Source organism: Eleutherodactylus coqui, chromosome 6 (genome assembly GCF_035609145.1).
Source record: "Eleutherodactylus coqui strain aEleCoq1 chromosome 6, aEleCoq1.hap1, whole genome shotgun sequence".
NCBI classification, from domain to species: Eukaryota; Metazoa; Chordata; class Amphibia; order Anura; family Eleutherodactylidae; genus Eleutherodactylus; species Eleutherodactylus coqui.
In genome coordinates this window covers 141522025-141541419 of record NC_089842.1, presented here as the reverse complement: position 1 = coordinate 141541419, position 19395 = coordinate 141522025, and the positions used below count along the sequence as shown (strand labels likewise).

Here is a 19395-nt window from a genome sequence, read left to right as displayed (position 1 = left end):
ATTTATTTTTGGAAGGATGGATAATGTAGCTATAATTTTTCAATAACCTGGTTTCTTGGTAGTACAAACTAAAATAACAGAAAAGTTGTTTCTGTTATTATTAAATTTGTGGCAGCTATAATAATGATGTCATCGTTAATCTTGATAAATTATTTCTAAAAGCAACACATTTACTTTTCTGACTTTCTTTACTTCACCTATACAAATGTTAAGGCAAAGTTTCTAATGCTATACTGGTCAAACTATAAATATAATATCTAAAAACCAAGTATTGCAAATATTTTAATTGTAAAAATGCATATAGGAATTCCCTATGTTTTATAACGTATAATAAAAGACTTTTTCGTTAAATTATCAGTTCAAGTATTTTAGTTTTCATACTAAACCAGCTGAAATATTGTGAAAAAGGATACTGCCTCTTGGCCAAGTCATATAAATATTTTAGTCATTTACAAATAACCACGAAACAGGAGGTTTCTCAAAGCTATGTCACAGCTACAGCTTTGAACAAGTATATACACACAGCAGCGCGTGGAGCACATGTACCACCAAGCGCTCACAGACACCCCCACTCATTCATACACGGTAAGTGATATCATGAGGTTTTCATTCCAAGGGCGGCATCCACTTCCTCCTCTGGTTGTAGAGTATGCCACTGAGCGATAGGCCTTCTGGGATTAGCTAACATATCAGACCAGTGACGGAGCTCAGTCCCTGTAGCATTGCAGCCCACAAAGACCTTTCCAATAGCTTCATTTTTGCCCAACTTGTCATAATCAAGTACTGTAATAACCACTTGCACTTTCTGTGGAAACAAAAACATAATGTTATTCAAACCACTGGAAATTAAAAAAGACAAATGGACAAGGCAATTAAATTTCCCTGCCACACCTTCACTAATGGTTGGAGGATCAATGAGTTCTTAGAGGGGTAGCTTCTTGGACCCAATACGCAGTCTGTAATAGGTCCCAACCTATAATCTATCCTCATATGGGGAGAAGGATATTTGGGTCCTCTAGGATGTGACTCCAAACTCTCTACTCCCTATGGTTATGTCACTAATGTTTAGGACTAGAGATGAGCGAACGTACTCGTCCGAGCTTGATACTCATTCGAGTATTAGTGTGTTCGAGATGCTCGTTACTCGAGGCGAGCACCACGCGCTGTTCGAGTTACTTTCAATTTCATCTCTGAGACGTTAGCGCGCTTTTCTGGCCAATAAAAAGACAGGGAAGGCATTACAACTTCCCCCTGCGAAGTTCAAGCCCTATACCACCCCCCTGCAGTGAGTGGCTGGCGAGATCAGGTGTCACCCGAGTATATAAATCGGCCCCTCCCGCGGCTCGCCACAGATGCATTCTGACAGAGATCAGGGAAAGTGCTGCTGGTGCCGGAGCTGCTATAGGGAGAGCGTTAGGAGTTATTTTAGGCTTCAAGAACCCCAACGGTCCTTCTTAGGGCCACATCTGACCGTGTGCAGTACTGTTGAGGCTGCTTTTAGCAGTGTTGCACATTTTTTTTTTTGTATATCGGCCGTGCAGAGCATTGCGTTCTCAGTCTGCAGTAATTTTACATAGTATAGGGCCAGTACTGGTGAGGCAGGGACAGTGGGAAAGGTGAAAGAGATATACTGTCTATATAGGCAGTGGGCTTTTTCAAAAAAATTTGGGAAAATAAAAATCTATTTGGGCTGCCTGTGACCATCCTCAGTGTACTGCGTGTCTGCTGGGGGTAGTAGTCCTAATTAATACGCAGCTAAGTGTTACAGCAGGCTTGCGCAAAAGTGTTTCCTGGCTCTGCGTTGCCCGTTACATCACCGCCGTCATCCTGTCCAGAGGGAAACATTCTGCAGTAATTTTACATAGTATAGGGCCAGTACTGGTGAGGCAGGGACAGTGGGAAAGGTGAAAGAGATATACTGTCTATATAGGCAGTGGGCTTTTTCAAAAAAATTTGGGAAAAATACTATCTTTGGGCTGCCTGTGACCGTCTTGAGTGTACTGCGTCTCTGCTGGGGGTAGTAGTCCTAATGAATACGCAGCTAAGTGTTACAGCAGGCTTGCACAAAAGTGTTTCCTGGCTCTGCGTTGCCCGTTACATCACCGCCGTCATCCCGTCCAGAGGGAAACAGTCTGCAGTAATTTTACATAGTATAGGGCCAGTACTGGTGAGGCAGGGACAGTGGGAAAGGTGAAAGAGATATACTGTCTATATAAGCAGTGGGCTTTTTCAAAAAAATTTGGGAAAAAAAAATCTATTTGGGCTGCCTGTGACCGTCCTCAGTGTACTGCGTGTCTGCTGGGGGTAGTAGTCCTAATTAATACGCAGCTAAGTGTTACAGCAGGCTTGTGCAAAAGTGTTTCTTGGCTCTGCGTTGCCCGTTACATCACCGCCGTCATCCCGTCCAGAGGGAAACAGTATACATATATACGCTGCCTACAGTATCTGTCTGCTGTCTCAGCTCAGCCTTTAAAAAATAGAAGCAAAACACTTAAGGACTACTAGTGGCCTTTGGACACTTGACTGCTTCTGCGCTGTGAATTCCACTAGCTCAGTCATACGCACCTACGTCTCACTACAGGCTTGCGCAAAATTCTTTCCTGGCTCTGCTGTGCGTTCCGTAAGCGAAGTCAGCCTCCAACCACAGGCCAATAAGCGGCACATTTAATTACAGAGTTCTGTTTCTGCACTACTGGTAATACACCATGCTGAGGGGTAGGGGTAGGCCTAGAGGATGTGGACGCGGGCGAGGACGCGGAGGCCCAAGTCAGGGTGTGGGCACAGGCTGAGCTCCTGATCCAGGTGTATCGCAGCCGACTGCTGCGGGATTAGGAGAGAGGCACGTTTCTGGAGTCCCAAGATTAATCTCACAATTAATGGGTCCACGCGGTAGACCTTTATTAGAAAATGAGCAGTGTGAGCAGGTCCTGTCGGGGATGGCAGAAAGTGCCTCCAGCAATCTATCGACCACCCAGAGTTCTACGCCGTCCACTGCTGCAACTCTGAATCCTCTGGCTGCTGCTCCTCCTTCCTCCCAGCCTCCTCACTCCATTACAATGACACATTCTGAGGAGCAGGCAGACTCCCAGGAACTGTTCTCGGGCCCCTGCCCAGAATGGGCAGCAATGGTTCCTATCCCACCGGAGGAGTTTGTCGTGACCGATGCCCAACCTTTAGAAAGTTCCCGGGGTCCGGGGGATGAGGCTGGGGACTTCCGGCAACTGTCTCAAGAGCTTTCAGTGGGTGAGGAGGACGACGATGATGAGACACAGTTGTCTATCACTAAGGTAGTAGAAATTGCAGTAAGTCCAAGGGAGGAGCGCACAGAGGATTCGGAGGAAGAGCAGCAGGACGATGAGGTGACTGACGCCACCTGGTTTGCTAAGCCTACTGAGGACAGGTCTTCAGAGGGGGAGGCAAGTGCAGCAGCAGGGCAGGTTGGAAGAGGCAGTGCGGTGGCCAGGGGTAGAGGCAGGGCCAGACCGAATAATCCACCAACTGTTTCCCAAAGCGCCCCCTCGCGCCATGCCACCTTGCAGAGGCCGAGGTGCCCAAAGGTCTGGCAGTTTTTCACTGACAGTGCAGACGACCGACGAACAGTGGTGTGCAACCTTTGTCGCGCCAAGATCAGCCGGGGAGCCACCACCACCAGCATGCGCAGACATATGATGGCCAAGCACCCCACAAGGTGGGACGAAGGCCGTTCACCGCCTCCGGTTTGCACCACTGCCTCTCCCCCTGTGCCCCAACCTGCCACTGAGATCCAACACCCCTCTCAGGACACAGGCAGTACCGTCTCCTGGCCTGCACCCACACCCTCACCTCCGCTGTCCTCGGCCCCATCCAGCAATGTCTCTCAGCACACCATCCAGCCGTCGCTAGCGCAAGTGTTTGAGCGCAAGCGCAAGTACACCACCACGCACCCGCACGCTCAAGCGTTAAACGTGCACATAGCCAAATTGATCAGCCTGGAGATGCTGCTGTATAGGCTTGTGGAAACGGAGGCTTTCAAAAGCATGATGGCGGCGGCGGCCCTGCGCTACTCGGTTCCCAGTTGCCACTACTTTTCCCGATGTGCCGTCCCAGCCCTGCACGACCACGTCTCCCGCAACATTGTACGCGCCCTCACCAACGCGGTTACTGCCAAGGTCCACTTAACAACGGACACGTGGACAAGCACAGGCGGGCAGGGCCACTATATCTCCCTGACGGCACATTGGGTGAATTTAGTGGAGGCTGGGACCGAGTCAGAGCCTGGGACCGCTCACATCCTACCCACCCCCAGAATTGCGGGCCCCAGCTCAGTGCTGGTATCTGCGGCGGTGTATGCTTCCTCCACTAAAGCACCCTCCTCCTCCTCCTCCTATGCAACCTCTGTCTCACAATCAAGATGTGTCAGCAGCAGCACGTCGCCAGCAGTCGGTGTCGCGCGGCGTGGCTGCACAGCGGTGGGCAAGCGTCAGCAGGCCGTGCTGAAACTACTCAGCTTAGGAGAGAAGAGGCACACGGCCCACGAACTGCTGCAGGGTCTGACAGAGCAGACCGACCGCTGGCTTGCGCCGCTGAGCCTCCAACTGGGCATGGTCGTGTGTGACAACGGCCATAACCTGGTGGCGGCTCTGCAGCTCGGCAGCCTCACGCACGTGCCATGCCTGGCCCACGTCTTTAATTTGGTGGTTCAGCGCTTTCTGAAAAGCTACCCATGCTTGTCAGACCTGCTCGGAAAGGTGCGCCGGCTCAGCGCACATTTCCGCAAGTCCCACACGGACGCTGCCACCCTGCGCACACTACAACATCGGTTTAATCTGCCAGTGCACCGACTGCTGTGCGACGTGCCCACACGGTGGAACTCTACGCTCCACATGTTGGCCAGGCTCTATGAGCAGCGTAGAGCTATAGTGGAATACCAACTCCAACATGGGCGGCGTAGTGGGAGTCAGCCTCCTCAATTCTTTACAGAAGAGTGAGCCTGGTTGGCAGACATCTGCCAGGTCCTTGGAAACTTTGAGGAGTCTACGCAGATGGTGAGCGGCGATGCTGCAATCATTAGCGTCACCATTCCTCTGCTATGCCTCTTGAGAAGTTCCCTGCAAAGCATAAAGGCAGACGCTTTGCACTCGGAAACGGAGGCGGGGGAAGACAGTATGTCGCTGGATAGTCAGAGCACCCTCCTGTCTATATCTCAGCGCGTTGAGGAGGAGGAGGAGGTGGAGGAGCATGAGGAGGAGGGGGAAGAGACAGCTTGGCCCACTGCTGAGGGTACCCATGCTGCTTGCCTGTCATCCTTTCAGCGTGTATGGCCTGAGGAGGAGGAGGAGGATCCTGAAAGTGATCTTCCTACTGAGGACAGCCTTGTGTTGCGTACAGGTACCCTGGCACACATGGCTGACTTCATGTTAGGATGCCTTTCTCGTGACCCTCGCGTTACACGCATTCTGGCCACTACGGATTACTGGGTGTACACACTGCTCGACCCACGATATAAGGAGAACCTTTCCACTCTCATACCCGAAGAGGAAAGGGGTTCGAGAGTGATGCTATACCACAGGACCCTGGCGGACAAGTTGATGGTAAAATTCCCATACGACAGCGCTAGTGGCAGAAGGCGCAGTTCTGAGGGCCAGGTAGCAGGGGAGGCGCGGAGATCAGGCAGCATGTACAGCACAGGCAGGGGAACACTCTCTAAGGCCTTTGACAGCTTTATGGCTCCCCAGCAAGACTGTGTCACGGCTCCCCAGTCAAGGCTGAGTCGGCAGGAGCACTGTAAAAGGATGGTGAGGGAGTACGTAGCCGATCGCACGACCGTCCTCGGTGACGCCTCTGCCCCCTACAACTACTGGGTGTCAAAGCTGGACACGTGGCCTGAACTCGCGCTGTATGCCCTGGAGGTGCTTGCTTGTCCTGCGGCTAGCGTCTTGTCAGAGAGGGTGTTTAGTGCGGCTGGGGGAATCATCACAGATAAGCGTACCCACCTGTCAACCGTCAGTGCTGACAGGCTTACACTCATCAAGATGAACAAAGCCTGGATTTCCCCAGACTTCTCTTCTCCACCAGCGGACAGCAGCGGTACCTAAACAATACGTAGGCTGCACCCGCGGATGAAAGAATCGTTCTGTATCACCATAAAAAATGGGGACCTTTTAGCTTCATCAATCTGTGTATAATATTCCTCCTCCTCCTCCTGCTCCTCCTCCTGAAACCTCACGTAATCACGCCGAATGGGCAATTTTTCTTAGGCCCACAAGGCTCAGTCATATAATTTTTGTAAACAATTTTTATACGTTTCAATGCTCATTAAAGCGTTGAAACTTGCACCTGAACCAATTTTTATTTTAACTGGGCTGCCTCCAGGCCTAGTTACAAATTAAGCCACATTAACCAAAGCGATTAATGGGTTTCACCTGCCCTCTTGGTTGGGCATGGGCAATTTTTCTGAGGTACATTAGTACTGTTGGTACACCAATTTTTGGGGGCCCTCGCCTACAGTGTAATCCAATTAATTTTTTGCCCACCTGCATTAAACCTGACATTACCTTAGCTGTGCTGGGCACTGCAATGGGATATATTTATGTACCGCCGGTGGCTTCCTGGCACCCACCCATGCTGTCGGTCCACACGGAGTTGTAACTGCATGTGTCCACTTCTAAAGAACCCCAGTCTGACTGGGGCATGCAGTGTGGGCCAAAGCCCACCTGCATTAAACATGACATTACCTTAGCTGTGATGGGCAATGCAATGGGATATATTTATGTACCGCCGGTGGGTTCCAGGGAGCCACCCATGCTGTCAGTCCACACGGAGTTGTAACTGCATGTGTCTACTTCTAAAGAACCCCAGTCTGACTGGGGCATGCAGTGTGGGCCGAAGCCCACCTGCATTAAACATGACATTACGTAAGCTGTGCTGGGCACTGTAATGGGATATATTTATGTACCGCCGGTGGCTTCCTGGCACCCACCCATGCTGTCGGTCCACAGGGACTTCACAATAGGGAGTTGTACCTGCCTGTGTCTACGAATTAAAAACCCTGGTCAGGTTGGGGCATGCAGTGTGGGCCGAAGCCCACCTGCATTTAATCTGACGTTAGCTCTGCTGTCCAGGGCACTGCAATGGGATACATTTTTGTACAGCCGGTGGGTTCCAGGGAGCCACCCATGCTGTGGGTGCACACGGAATTCCCATTGCGGAGTTGTACATGCCTGTGACTATCTATAAAAAGACGCGGTCTGACTGGGGCATGCAGACACCTTGACAGAATGAATAGTGTGAGGCACATAGGTTCCCCATTGCTATGCCCACGTGTGCAGCAGCTGATAGAGGTGGCACAGGATTGGATTTCTCATTGCTTCTGTACAGCATTGTGGGCTATCGCCTCGCCCCTTTTAAAGAGGGTCGCTGCCTAGCCGTGCCAACCCTCTGCAGTGTGTGCCTGCGGTTCCTCCTCATGGCAGACGCACTTATAAATAGACATGAGGGTGGTGTGGCATGAGGGCAGCTGAAGGCTGCGCAGGGACAATTTGATGTGCGCTGTGGACACTGGGTCGTGCAGGGGGGGGGGGTTGGGCAGCATGTAACCCAGGAGAAGTGGCAGCGGAGTGTCATGCAGGCAGTGATTGTGCTTTGTTGGAGGTAGTGTGGTGCTTAGCTAAGGTATGCATTGCTAATGAGGGCTTTTTAGAAGTAAAAATTGTTGGGGGGGGGCACTCTTGCCGCTATTGTGGCTTAATAGTGGGACCTGGGAACATGGGATGCAGCCCAACATGTAGCCCATCGCCTGCCCTATCCGTTGCTGTGTCGTTCCCATCACTTTCTTGAATTGCCCAGATTTTCACAAATGGAAACCTTAGTGAGCATCGGCGAAATACAAAAATGCTCGAGTCGCCCATTGACTTCAATGGGGTTCGTTACTCGAAACGAACCCTCGAGCATCGCGAAATTTTCGTCTCGAGTAACGAGCACCCGAGCATTTTGGTGCTCGCTCATCTCTATTTAGGACGCCACATATGATATTATCCTGTTCGCAGAACTGATCAATGCTGCCTGTTATAAAGACAGACCGCAATACTATAGTACTTCAGTCTCCATAAGGCTTGATGTTATACTGCAATCTCTAATTCCATGAGGACCATGTAAAAGGACCTTAGCTCTAAATCATAGATGGGGATTCATAGTTTTTTACCTCTATCTAAGGGGAACATTGTCCACATGCAATAGCTTTGAATATTATATTGCTCAGTAGACGCAAGAGTGATTCATGTGCTTAAGAGCCTTTTATATGGCCTGATTATCTGGCACAAACATTCGCCAATCATCGAGTCGTATAACAAGGCCAATGATTAGCCAGCGAGCAAATGAACTCTCGTTTGTTGGTTGATTAGCTCATTTATTCAAGCATAGAAATTGGCTTTAGATCTTCCCATGTAAACAGGGATATTTGCAGCTGGCCAATAATAGCAGTATTGATTGCACCATACTGCTTTTAATCTGTTGTACACAAGAGGAACAAGTGTTGATTGATGTTGTTATTATTGGTCCGCTCTCATTAAGTAGGGCAAATTTCCTAGCCATACAAAAACTACCCTCATTAAAGAGAAAGTGGAGCAAGTAGGCAGTAGGTGATTAGTGCGAGATCATTCTTGGGAAGACTTTGATGTCCATGAACACACCTTTCTATACATATGAATTCATCTGACCTGAATTAAGAACTGTGGACATTCATGTTGTTCATAGTGTGAGGGCTTACTATTTAAAGGAAGGCATGTAGAGATTAGCTAAATAACCAGTCTAATGACAGCGCCATTGTGCGTCAACACAATACTGCCATGCAGTGCAAAAGCTACAGTGCTATATAGAGGTAAAATATGACTTTTCTATATTGCTCTACAGGGATCAAATATCACTAGAGAGGGTCCATATCTGATGGATCCTTCCATATATATGGCTTTGGTGCCCCTGAAAACACATATAGATACGTGTGTGAGATTTAGTGAAGACAGGGTTGTTGGGAGCCCTAGATGAGGTAGACCCTGTGTGTAGAGGTAATCACATCTCTCTTCCATAAATCCAGCCCTGGCAAGCATATATATTCCTAGGAAGAGATTACATCTAGAGATGAGCGAACGTACTCGTCCGAGCTTGATATTCGTGCGAATATTAGGGTGTTCGGGATGCTCGTTACTCGTAACGAGCACCACGCGGTGTTCCGGTTACTTTCAGTTTCCTCTCTGAGACGTTAGCGCGCTTTTCTGGCCAATTGAAAGACAGGGAAGGCATTACAACTTCCCCCTGTGACGTTCAAGCCCTATACCACCCCCCTGCTGTGAGTGGCTGGGGAGATCTGATGTCACCCGAGTATAAAAGTCGGCCCCTCCCACGGCTCGCCACACATGCCTTGTGAGTTAGCTGAGGGAAAGTACTATTGTGCTGGTGCTGCTGTAGGGAGAGCGTTAGGAGTTAGTGTAGGCTTCAAGAACCCCAACGGTCCTTCTCAGGGCCACATCTACCTGTGTGCAGGCTGCTGCTAGCAGTGTTTTTTTTCTCAAAATCGGCAGTGCAGAGCATTGCACCCGGCATTAGGGACAGAAGTGGTGCATAGGCAGGGAGAGTGTTAGGAGTGAGTGTAGCCTTCAAGAACCCCAACGGTCCTTTCTAGGGCCAAATTTAAGCGTGTGCAGTACTGTCCAGGCTGCTGTTAGCTGTGCTGCATTTTTTTTTTCTTCTAAAAATCGTCTGTGCAGAGCATTGCACCCTCCATTGATACTACAGGGACAGAATTGTGTAGGCAGGGCAAATACCTGCTCTGCTAGAGTTAATAACTCTGCTACACTAAAGTTGTGTGTCACTTTTTCAGGGCCACACTACAGTTCTAAAAGTTATTGTTCATTGAATATACGCAGTGGGTCCTTCCCTTTGCAAAAAAGGAAAAGAAATTATATTTGGCCTGCCTGTGTCAGTCCTAAGGTCTCCGTGTACGTGTGTGCTGTGTGGACAACGTACAAAAATCAGACGCAACCAGCTACGGTTTACTGCAGGCTTGCGCCATTGTCTTTCCTGACTGGCAAATACCTGCTCTGCTAGAGTTAATAACTCTGCTACACTAAAGTTGTGTGTCACTTTTTCAGGGCCACACTACAGTTCTAAAAGTTATTGTTCATTGAATATACGCAGTGGGTGCTTCCCTTTGCAAAAAAGGAAAAGAAATTATATTTGGCCTGCCTGTGTCAGTCCTAAGGTCTCCGTGTACGTGTGTGCTGTGTGGACAACGTACAAAAATCAGACGCAACCAGCTACGGTTTACTGCAGGCTTGCGCCATTGTCTTTCCTGACTGGCAAATACCTGCTCTGCTAGAGTTAATAACTCTGCTACACTAAAGTTGTGTGTCACTTTTTCAGGGCCACACTACAGTTCTAAAAGTTATTGTTCATTGAATATACGCAGTGGGTCCTTCCCTTTGCAAAAAAGGAAAAGAAATTATATTTGGCCTGCCTGTGTCAGTCCTAAGGTATCCGTGTACGTGTGTGCTGCGTGGACAACGTACAAAAATCAGACGCAACCAGCTACGGTTTACTGCAGGCTTGCGCCATTGTCTTTCCTGACTGGCAAATACCTGCTCTGCTAGAGTTAATAACTCTGCTACACTAAAGTTGTGTGACACTTTTTCAGGGCCACACCACAGTTATTAAACGTATTGTTCATTGAATATACGCAGTGGGGCCTTCCCTTTGCAAAAAAGGGAAAAAATTATATTTGGCCTGCAGGCTTGCGCCAATTTATTTCCTGCCTGGGAAATCAAATCACTGGTAATACAGCATGCTGAGGGGTAGGGGTAGGCCTAGAGGACGTGGACGCGGCCGAGGACGCGGAGGGCCAAGTGAGGGTGTGGGCACAGGCCGAGCCAGTGTGGTGGCCAGGGGTAGAGGCAGGGCCAGACCGAATAATCCACCAACTGTTTCCCAAAGCGCCCCCTCGCGCCATGCCACCCTGCACAGGTCAAGGTGCTCTACGGTGTGGCAGTTTTTCACAGAGACGCCTGACGACCGACGAACAGTGGTGTGCAACCTTTGTCGCGCCAAGATCAGCTGGGGAGGCACCACCAACAGCATGCGCAGGCATATGATGGCCAAGCACCCCACAAGGTGGGACGATGCCCGTTCACCGCCTCCAGTTTGCACCACTGCCTCTCCCCCTGTGCCCCAACCTGCCATGAGATCCAACCCCCCTCTGAGGACACAGGCACTACCGTCTCCTGGCCTGCACCCACACCCTCACCTCCGCTGTCCTCGGCCCCATCCAGCAATGTCTCTCAGCGCAGCGTCCAGACGTCGCTAGTGCCACAGTTTGAGCGCAAGCGCAAGTACGACGCCACGCACCCGCACGCTCAAGCGTTAAACGTGCACATTGCAAAATTGATCAGCCTAGAGATGCTGCCGTATAGGCTTGTGGAAACGGAGGCTTTCAAAAGCATGATGGCGGCGGCTGCCCCGCGCTACTCGGTTCCCAGTCGCCACTACTTTTCCCGATGTGCTGTCCCAGCCCTGCACGACCACGTCTCCCGCAACATTGTACGCGTCCTCACCAACGCGGTTACTGCCAAGGTCCACTTAACAACGGACACGTGGACAAGCACAGGCGGGCAGGGCCACTATATCTCCCTGAAGGCACATTGGGTGAATTTAGTGGAGGCTGGGACAGAGTCAGAGCCTGGGACCGCTCACGTCCTACCCACCCCCAGAATTGCGGGCCACAGCTCGGTGGTGGTATCTGCGGCGGTGTATGCTTCCTCCACTAAAGCACCTTCCTCCTCCTCCTCCTCCTCCAACGCAACCTCTGTCTCGCAATCAAGATGTGTCAGCAGCACGTCGCCAGCAGTCGGTGTCACGCGGCGTGGCAGCACAGCGGTGGGCAAGCGTCAGCAGGCCGTGCTGAAACTACTCAGCTTAGGAGAGAAGAGGCACATGGCCCACGAACTGCTGCAGGGTCTGACAGAGCAGACCGACCACTGGCTTGCGCCGCTGAGCCTCCAACCGGGCATGGTCGTGTGTGACAACGGCCGTAAGCTGGTGGTGGCTCTGCAGCTCGGCAGCCTCACGCACGTGCCATGCCTGGCCCATGTGTTTAATTTGGTGGTTCAGCGCTTTCTGAAAAGTTACCCCCACTTGTCATACCTGCTCGGAAAGGTGCGCCAGCTCTGCGCACATTTCCGCAAATCCCACACGCACGCTGCCACCCTGCGGACACTGCAACATAGGTTTAATCTGCCAGTGCACCGACTGCTGTGCGACGTGCTCACACAGTTGAACTCTACGCTCCACATGTTGGCCAGACTCTATGAGCAGCGTAGAGCTATAGTGGAATACCAACTCCAACTTGCGCGGCGCAGTGGGAGTCAGCCTCCTCAATTATTTACAGAAGAGTGGCCCTGGTTGGCAGCCATCTGCCAGGTCCTTGGAAAATTTGAGGAGTCTACCCAGGTGGTGAGCGGCGATGCTGCAATCATTAGCGTCACCATTCCTCTGCTATGCATCTTGAGAAGTTCCCTGCAAAGCATAAAGGCAGACGCTTTGCGCTCGGAAACAGAGCCGGGGGAAGACAGTATGTCGCTGGATAGTCAGAGCACCCGCCTGTCTATATCTCAGCGCGTTGAGGAGGAGGAGGAGGAGCATGAGGAGGATGAGGAGGAGGGGGAAGAGACAGCTTGGCCCACTGGTGAGGGTACACATGCTGCTGGGCTGTCATCCTTTCAGCGTGTATGGCCTGAGGAGGAGGAAGAGGAGGAGGAGGAGGATCCTGAAAGTGATCTTCCTACTGAGGACAGCCATGTGTTGCGTACAGGTACCCTGGCACACATGGCTGACTTCATGTTAGGATGCCTTTCTCGTGACCTTCGCGTTACACGCATTCTGGCCACTACGGATTACTGGGTGTACACACTGCTCGATCCACGGTATAAGGAGAGCCTTTGCACTCTCATTCCCGAAGAGGAAAGGGGTTCGAGAATGATGCTATACCACAGGACCCTGGCGGACAAACTGATGTTAAAATTCCCATCCGACAGCGCTAGTGGCAGAAGGCGCAGTTCCGAGGGCCAGGTAGCAGGGGAGGCGCGGAGATCAGGCAGCATGTACAGCGCAGGCAGGGGAACATTCTCCAAGGCCTTTGCCAGCTTTATGGCTCCCCAGCAAGACTGTGTCACCGCTCCCCAGTCAAGGCTGAGTCGGCGGGAGCACTGTAAAAGGATGGTGAGGGAGTACGTAGCCGATCGCACGACCGTCCTCCGTGACACCTCTGCCCGCTACAACTACTGGGTGTCGAAGCTGGACACGTGGCCTGAACTCGCGCTGTATGCCCTGGAGGTGCTTGCTTGTCCTGCGGCTAGCGTCTTGTCAGAGAGTGTGTTTAGTGTGGCTGGGGGAATCATCACGGATAAGCGTACCCACCTGTCAACCGACAGTGCCGACAGGCTTACACTCATCAAGATGAACAAAGCCTGGATTTCCCCAGACTTCTCTTCTCCACCAGCGGACAGCAGCGATACGTAAGCAATACGTAGGCTGCACCCGCGGATGGAAGCTACGTTCTCTCTCACCATCCAAAACGGGGACATTTCTGCTTCATCAATCTGTGTCTAATATTCCTCCTCCTCCTCCTGCTCCTCCTCCTGAAACCTCATGTAATCACGCTGAACGGGCAATTTTTCTTAGGGCCACAAGGCTCACTCATATAATTTTTCTAAACAATTTTTATACGTTTCAATGCTCTTAAAAGCGTTGAAACTTTAACTTGAACCAATTTTTCGTTAAACTGGGCTGCCTCCAGGCCTAGTTACCACTTAAGCCACATTAACCAAAGCGATTAATGGGTTTCACCTGCCCTCTTGGTTGGCCATGGCCAATTTTTTGGATGTACATTAGTACTGTTGATACAGCAATTTTTGTGGGCCCTCGCCTACAGTGTAATCAAATGAATTTTTAGCCCACCTGCATTACAGCTGACGTTACATCCGATGTGTTGGGCAATGCAATGGGATATTTTTGTGTATCGCCGGTGGGTTCCAGGGAGCCACCCATGCTGTAGGTGCACACAGAGTTTAACCTACATCTGTCCACTTGTAAAGAACCCCAGTCTGACTGGGGCATGCAGTGTGGGCCGAAGCCCACCTGCATTAAGCACGACATTACTACCTCAGCTGTGTTGGGCAATGCAATGGGATATTTCTATGTACCGCCGGTGGCTTCCTGGCACCCACCCCTGCTGTGGGTCCACAGGGAATTATAAATGCATCTGTTTCCACTTGTAAAGAACCCCAGTCAGACTGGGGCATGCAGTGTGGGCCGAAGCCCACCTGCATTAAGCACGACATTACTACCTCAGCTGTGTTGGGCACTGCAATGGGATATTTTTATGTACCGCCGGTGGGTTCCAGGAAGCCACCCATGCTGTCGGTCGACAGGGACTTCACAATAGGGAGTTGTACCTGCCTGTGTCTATGAATTAAAAAGCCCGGTCTGACTGGGGCATGCAGAGACACCTTGACAGAATGAATAGTGTGTGACACATAGGTTCCCCATTGCTATGCCCACGTGTGCAGCTCCTGATGGCGGTGGCACAGGATTCTATTTCTCATTGCTTCTGTACAGCATTGTGGGCTATCGCCCCGCCCCTTTTAAAGAGGGTCGCTGCCTAACCGTGCCAACCTCTGCAGTGTGTGCCTGCGGTTCCTCCTCATGGCAGACGCACTTCTAAATAGACATGAGGGTGGTGAGGCATTAGGGCAGCTGAAGGCTGCGCAGGGACACTTTGGTGTGCGCTGTGGGGGGGAGGGGGGGCGGTTGGGCAGCATGTAACACAGGAGAAGTGGCAGTGGAGTGTCATGCAGGCAGTGATTGTGCTTTGTTGGAGGTAGTGTGGTGCTTAGCTAAGGTATGCCATGCTAATGAGGGCTTTTCAGAAGTAAAAGTTTTTGGGAGGGGGGGGCCCCACTCTTGCCGCTATTGTGGCTTAATAGTGGAACCTGTGAACTTGAGATGCAGCCCAACATGTAGCCCCTTGCCTGCCCTATCCGTTGCTGTGTCGTTCCCATCACTTTCTTGAATTGCCCAGATTTTCACGCAAGGAAACCTTAGCGAGCATCGGCGAAATACAAAAATGCTCGGGTCGCCCATTGACTTCAATGGGGTTCGTTACTCGAAACGAACCCTCGAGCATCGCGAAAAGTTCGTCCCGAATAACGAGCACCCGAGCATTTTGGTGCTCGCTCATCTCTAATTACATCTAAAGATACCGTCCCAAATCTAACAGGTCATCCACAATTGCTTATAAAGGGAGTATGAAGAACTATGACTCAGAAAGGCTGAGACCAAAAAACAATGTTAAAAGACCTTAAGTTCATATAGTGTAAAAACGACTAGCCTGAATTAATACTACATATGTTTGTTACCTAGTATAGTGATTATAAGTAAATAATATGCCAAAATTCATATCGGGAATATCAAACTGCACTTTCAGGGATTAAATAAGTGAAAACATCTTCTCTACAACTTGGTGACTCACCTGGATTTGTTCAAAAGGAACTTCAAAACTGAATGACTCATTATAATAGGGATTCAGGGTATTTTTCTTAATGGTTGTCTTTTTCTTTTTGAGACGCTTGCCATTCTGCATCAGATGAATTTTTACATATGGATCTATTTAAAAAAAAATACAGAACAAAAAATATATAAACATTTCAGGAGACTTTTACGTACTGTAGGATCAAGAAAAGTGCTCTCTATGTATAATAATATGGTATGTATAGTACAGAGGTAGCCCAGCACGGTTCGTTATATGTTATTCATATTTGTTTTATGCAGTCGTGTATTGGGAAAAGGTTGTTACAACAGGTTATCATATGTGATTGTATGGTCCAAGTCCAGGGGGTTCTGTGGTCTACGCATGGTTATGGTGTGTCTAAGTGATGGAAGTAGGAACTGGTGAATGGGTCTCGTCTTCTGCATGTAGCCGTATTTTTGTTATTCCCTGTTCATACTGCTGTTTACAGCCTTCATCTAGGGTTACATCACTTTGAACACCAAGTGGTATTCTTGACGTCAAAATAGTGGAAACCTTGATGGACCCCACTAAAGTCACTGGGGTTTGTCGATAACCATTTGGATCTTTTGCACAAGGGATTCATTACTGTGTCATGACTTTCATAACTCTATGATGGGCTGAAAGCATTTGCAATGCAAAATACTTTTTTCATACCTAAAGATTGGTATTAACATACCTGAAAGCCCTCCTACATCCATCTTCTTCAGATTCTTGGCCTCCAACACAATGACAGTCAGCTTCCCTGCAGTCGGCACATATCGCAGAGAAAAGCAGATATCTCCCAGCTTTTCTTGCTATAACAAAACATCAAAAATTCTATGTGATGAAAATGACTCAACCAAAATTGGTCAAAAACAGTAAGGAGCAATAAAAATGTCAGCAAATCAAACAAAGAGAAAACAATGTATATAGGAAATCTAATAATACATTTGACAATCAGGATAATAAAAAGGAGACAACAGAAGTAAAAGCCTTTTACATGAAACGATTGCTGCTCAAAAAATCGTTTAAACGAGCGAAAATGAATGGCAATCGTTCAGTGTAAACACGGAGAAACATTCGAATGATGAGCGATAATTCGTTCACTTATCATTCATTTCATGCAGGCATGAAAATCATCGTTGGCTCGTTCACTAATCGTTTAGTTTAAATACTGATCGTTCAGTCGTTCTCATTCACTTATACAGCGAATGTAAATGATTGAACGATTTAGGGAGTGAACGAGCAAACGATGTATGAACAGGCTACATGAGTGAATGAGCAAACTTTGACTTAGTCCGCCTGCACAAGGGCGGATTTGAATTGTGGAATCCACGGCAGGCGTCTACCTCTGGATTCCGCAGCAAATACCACCTATTGCGTGCTATAGAAAAGTTATTCTTCCCTTCACTTGCATTATTTTTGGAGTATTTAATAGTTTAGTTACCATACTATTATATGCTTCAAATATAGTGGAGATGAACGAAACCCTTGTCAAACAGACAGTAAAGTGGTCACTATTTGACTAATGACAGTGAATGGTTCTGTTTGGGGGTTGTTTTTAAGCACCTGTGACGGCACCCCCAGATGGAATCCCACAGCCTGTTACAAAATTGTTGTGTGTATGCTCCCTGATCACTATGGGATGTTTAGTTTAATCTGTGGTGGCCCTGCAGAGAAATTGAGCACTTATTATCAGATAATAATACCCTGCTTCCCCCCAAATAAGACAGGGTTTTATATTAATTTTTGCTCCAAAAGCTTTTTCTTTTTTACATGTATAGCTGTCTCAACACTATTTAAATTGACTTTTTTATTAAGTGTATTTTTGGAGTAGGGCATATATTTTAAGCATCCTCAAAAATCCTGATAAATAACATGCTGCATTCTCCAAAATCCTGAAAATTTTCGGGGTAGGTCTTATTTTCAGGGAAAGCGGATAGCGGAGGGTCTAAGCAGGACACTTTATGATCAGCTTATTGTCAAAGGATCTTTCTGACAAGCCTAAAGTTGACAAAATCATATATCTCTAGTTCAATGTTCTCGTTGGAATCCTTAGTCATAAGAGCATTCCAATAATCAATGGATCTGTCCCTGTCCTGTTAGATCAGTAGAGTATTCCCCACAGCGTATTTCTGAAAGGGCTCTTCTCATCCCATTGTATGGGATCCAGTCTTGTTCTAGACAAATGACTTTTCTTCACACCATATGACAGGTGGTTTGTATGCTAATGTAGACACAGCTAACATTTGCAAATAAGTGAAATGGTAATCCTGCCATATTCTGCAGATTTTTTTTGCTTTTGTGCCTTGTACAATTTCCCAAAGCCTTGTCAATATTTAAATTGCATCGGGATGTGCATAGTTTTCTTCATAATAACTTATTTCCCACGAGAAAACGAATGGCAGCAGAAAATCTCCATTTCCAGGTACCAAGAAAGCATTTTTAGTATGCATTTGATATTCTTTACAGCGCTTATCAATGACAATACAGAATGGAAAGCTACAAATCAGATTTATATTTAAAGAATTCAAATTCTCAAATGATACCCATATCACCCATACATGATCTGAAGGTGGGAGCCTCATCAATTAACATCATATTCACTACCTTGATAGCAGACATCATTAAGAACATGTCTACTTGCTGACTTAGAATGAAATCTATACTACTAACTTATCAGTGGTATACATAAATAAGGGGGGCTCCATAGAAGCATCAATTATGGTGCTAGGTTATTCCACCAAGGACAGAGATGTCTGGTGTGCATTTTCCCTTCAAAGTCCATACATGAAACAAAGATCAAATTCCCACCCCCAGTTTGTTTACAATGCAGAAACTTCTATTTAGGTTCTTACCATCCAGTAGCAAAAGGGAAGGACCAACCAGGGTTTACCTCCTCTCCCCAAAGGCCCCATTGAAGCTCCATGAGGAACACGTACACTTATAAAGCCCCATTTACACACAAGGATTATTGCTCAAAATTCATTCAAACAATGGTATATGAGCAATAATCGTTGTGTGTAAACACTATCATCATTTAATTTTCAGCTAAACAATAATTTTAAGGTGAGCTTAAAATCCACCATTCAGTCAGATAGTAGATAACAGGGACCGCACGCTATGTTCTGCACAGGAGTCAGAGATTACATTGTATTCTGTCAACAGCCCATGTGAGAACAAATGAGCTGTGTGCAGAGGTCAGACCACATGCTGTGCTCTACAAAAAGTTTCCTGAGGCCCTTTTACATGCAAGTGAAGCTGATAAAGTGCTAATGAACATGATCAGAAGGTGGATGCCTGGTGTACAGGGTCTTGCAAATTTGGTGACCAAGATTCACTTGTGAATCGAAACGTGTCCTCCGTTCTGTATCTGACATTTAAACGTGCCACTTAAGAAAAAAAGCCTTGATGATCATTCACGAAGAACAGCAATCTGTTTTTAATTTTTGGGATTTATCTATACAAATTTGCTATAGGCTGCCTGCAGACGGGCAGAAATTCCACGGCGGGATTCCCCATAGAATTTCCGCCCCTGGATGCCTGCATAGGATTGCATTACAGCACGCAATCCTATGCAGACGGCCGCGTTTTTTCTGCGCGAAATCACGAGCAGCAAACAAACCGCAGTAACGTCACTCACCGGCTGCCGGGCATGAAAGAGCCAGAGCGGGTGAGTCCGCGGTGCTCTCTGCAGGCGCTCGGGTCGGGTCCTGCTGCGAGAATCCTCGCAGCCGGATCCGACCCGGTCGTCTGCAGGCAGCCATAGTCTATATAATTTTTCTTAATACATTACAATACGCAATCCTATGCAGACGGCCGCGGTT

The 19395-nt window shown here is 48.4% G+C and overlaps 1 protein-coding gene across 1 annotated transcript in view; it reads right to left on the bottom strand.

Annotated features, from left to right (window-relative positions):
* Positions 1–595: 595 nt before the first annotated feature.
* The window catches only part of LOC136631480 (synaptotagmin-1-like), a 72453-nt gene continuing 53653 nt past the window's right edge, over positions 596–19395 (bottom strand). The window contains exons 6-8 of the mRNA XM_066605777.1: positions 16266–16383; positions 15551–15684; positions 596–805 (exon numbers count right to left, since the gene is read on the bottom strand). Coding sequence (XP_066461874.1) covers positions 596–805; positions 15551–15684; positions 16266–16383 — 462 coding nt within the window. The remainder of the gene's footprint in view (positions 806–15550; positions 15685–16265; positions 16384–19395) is intronic.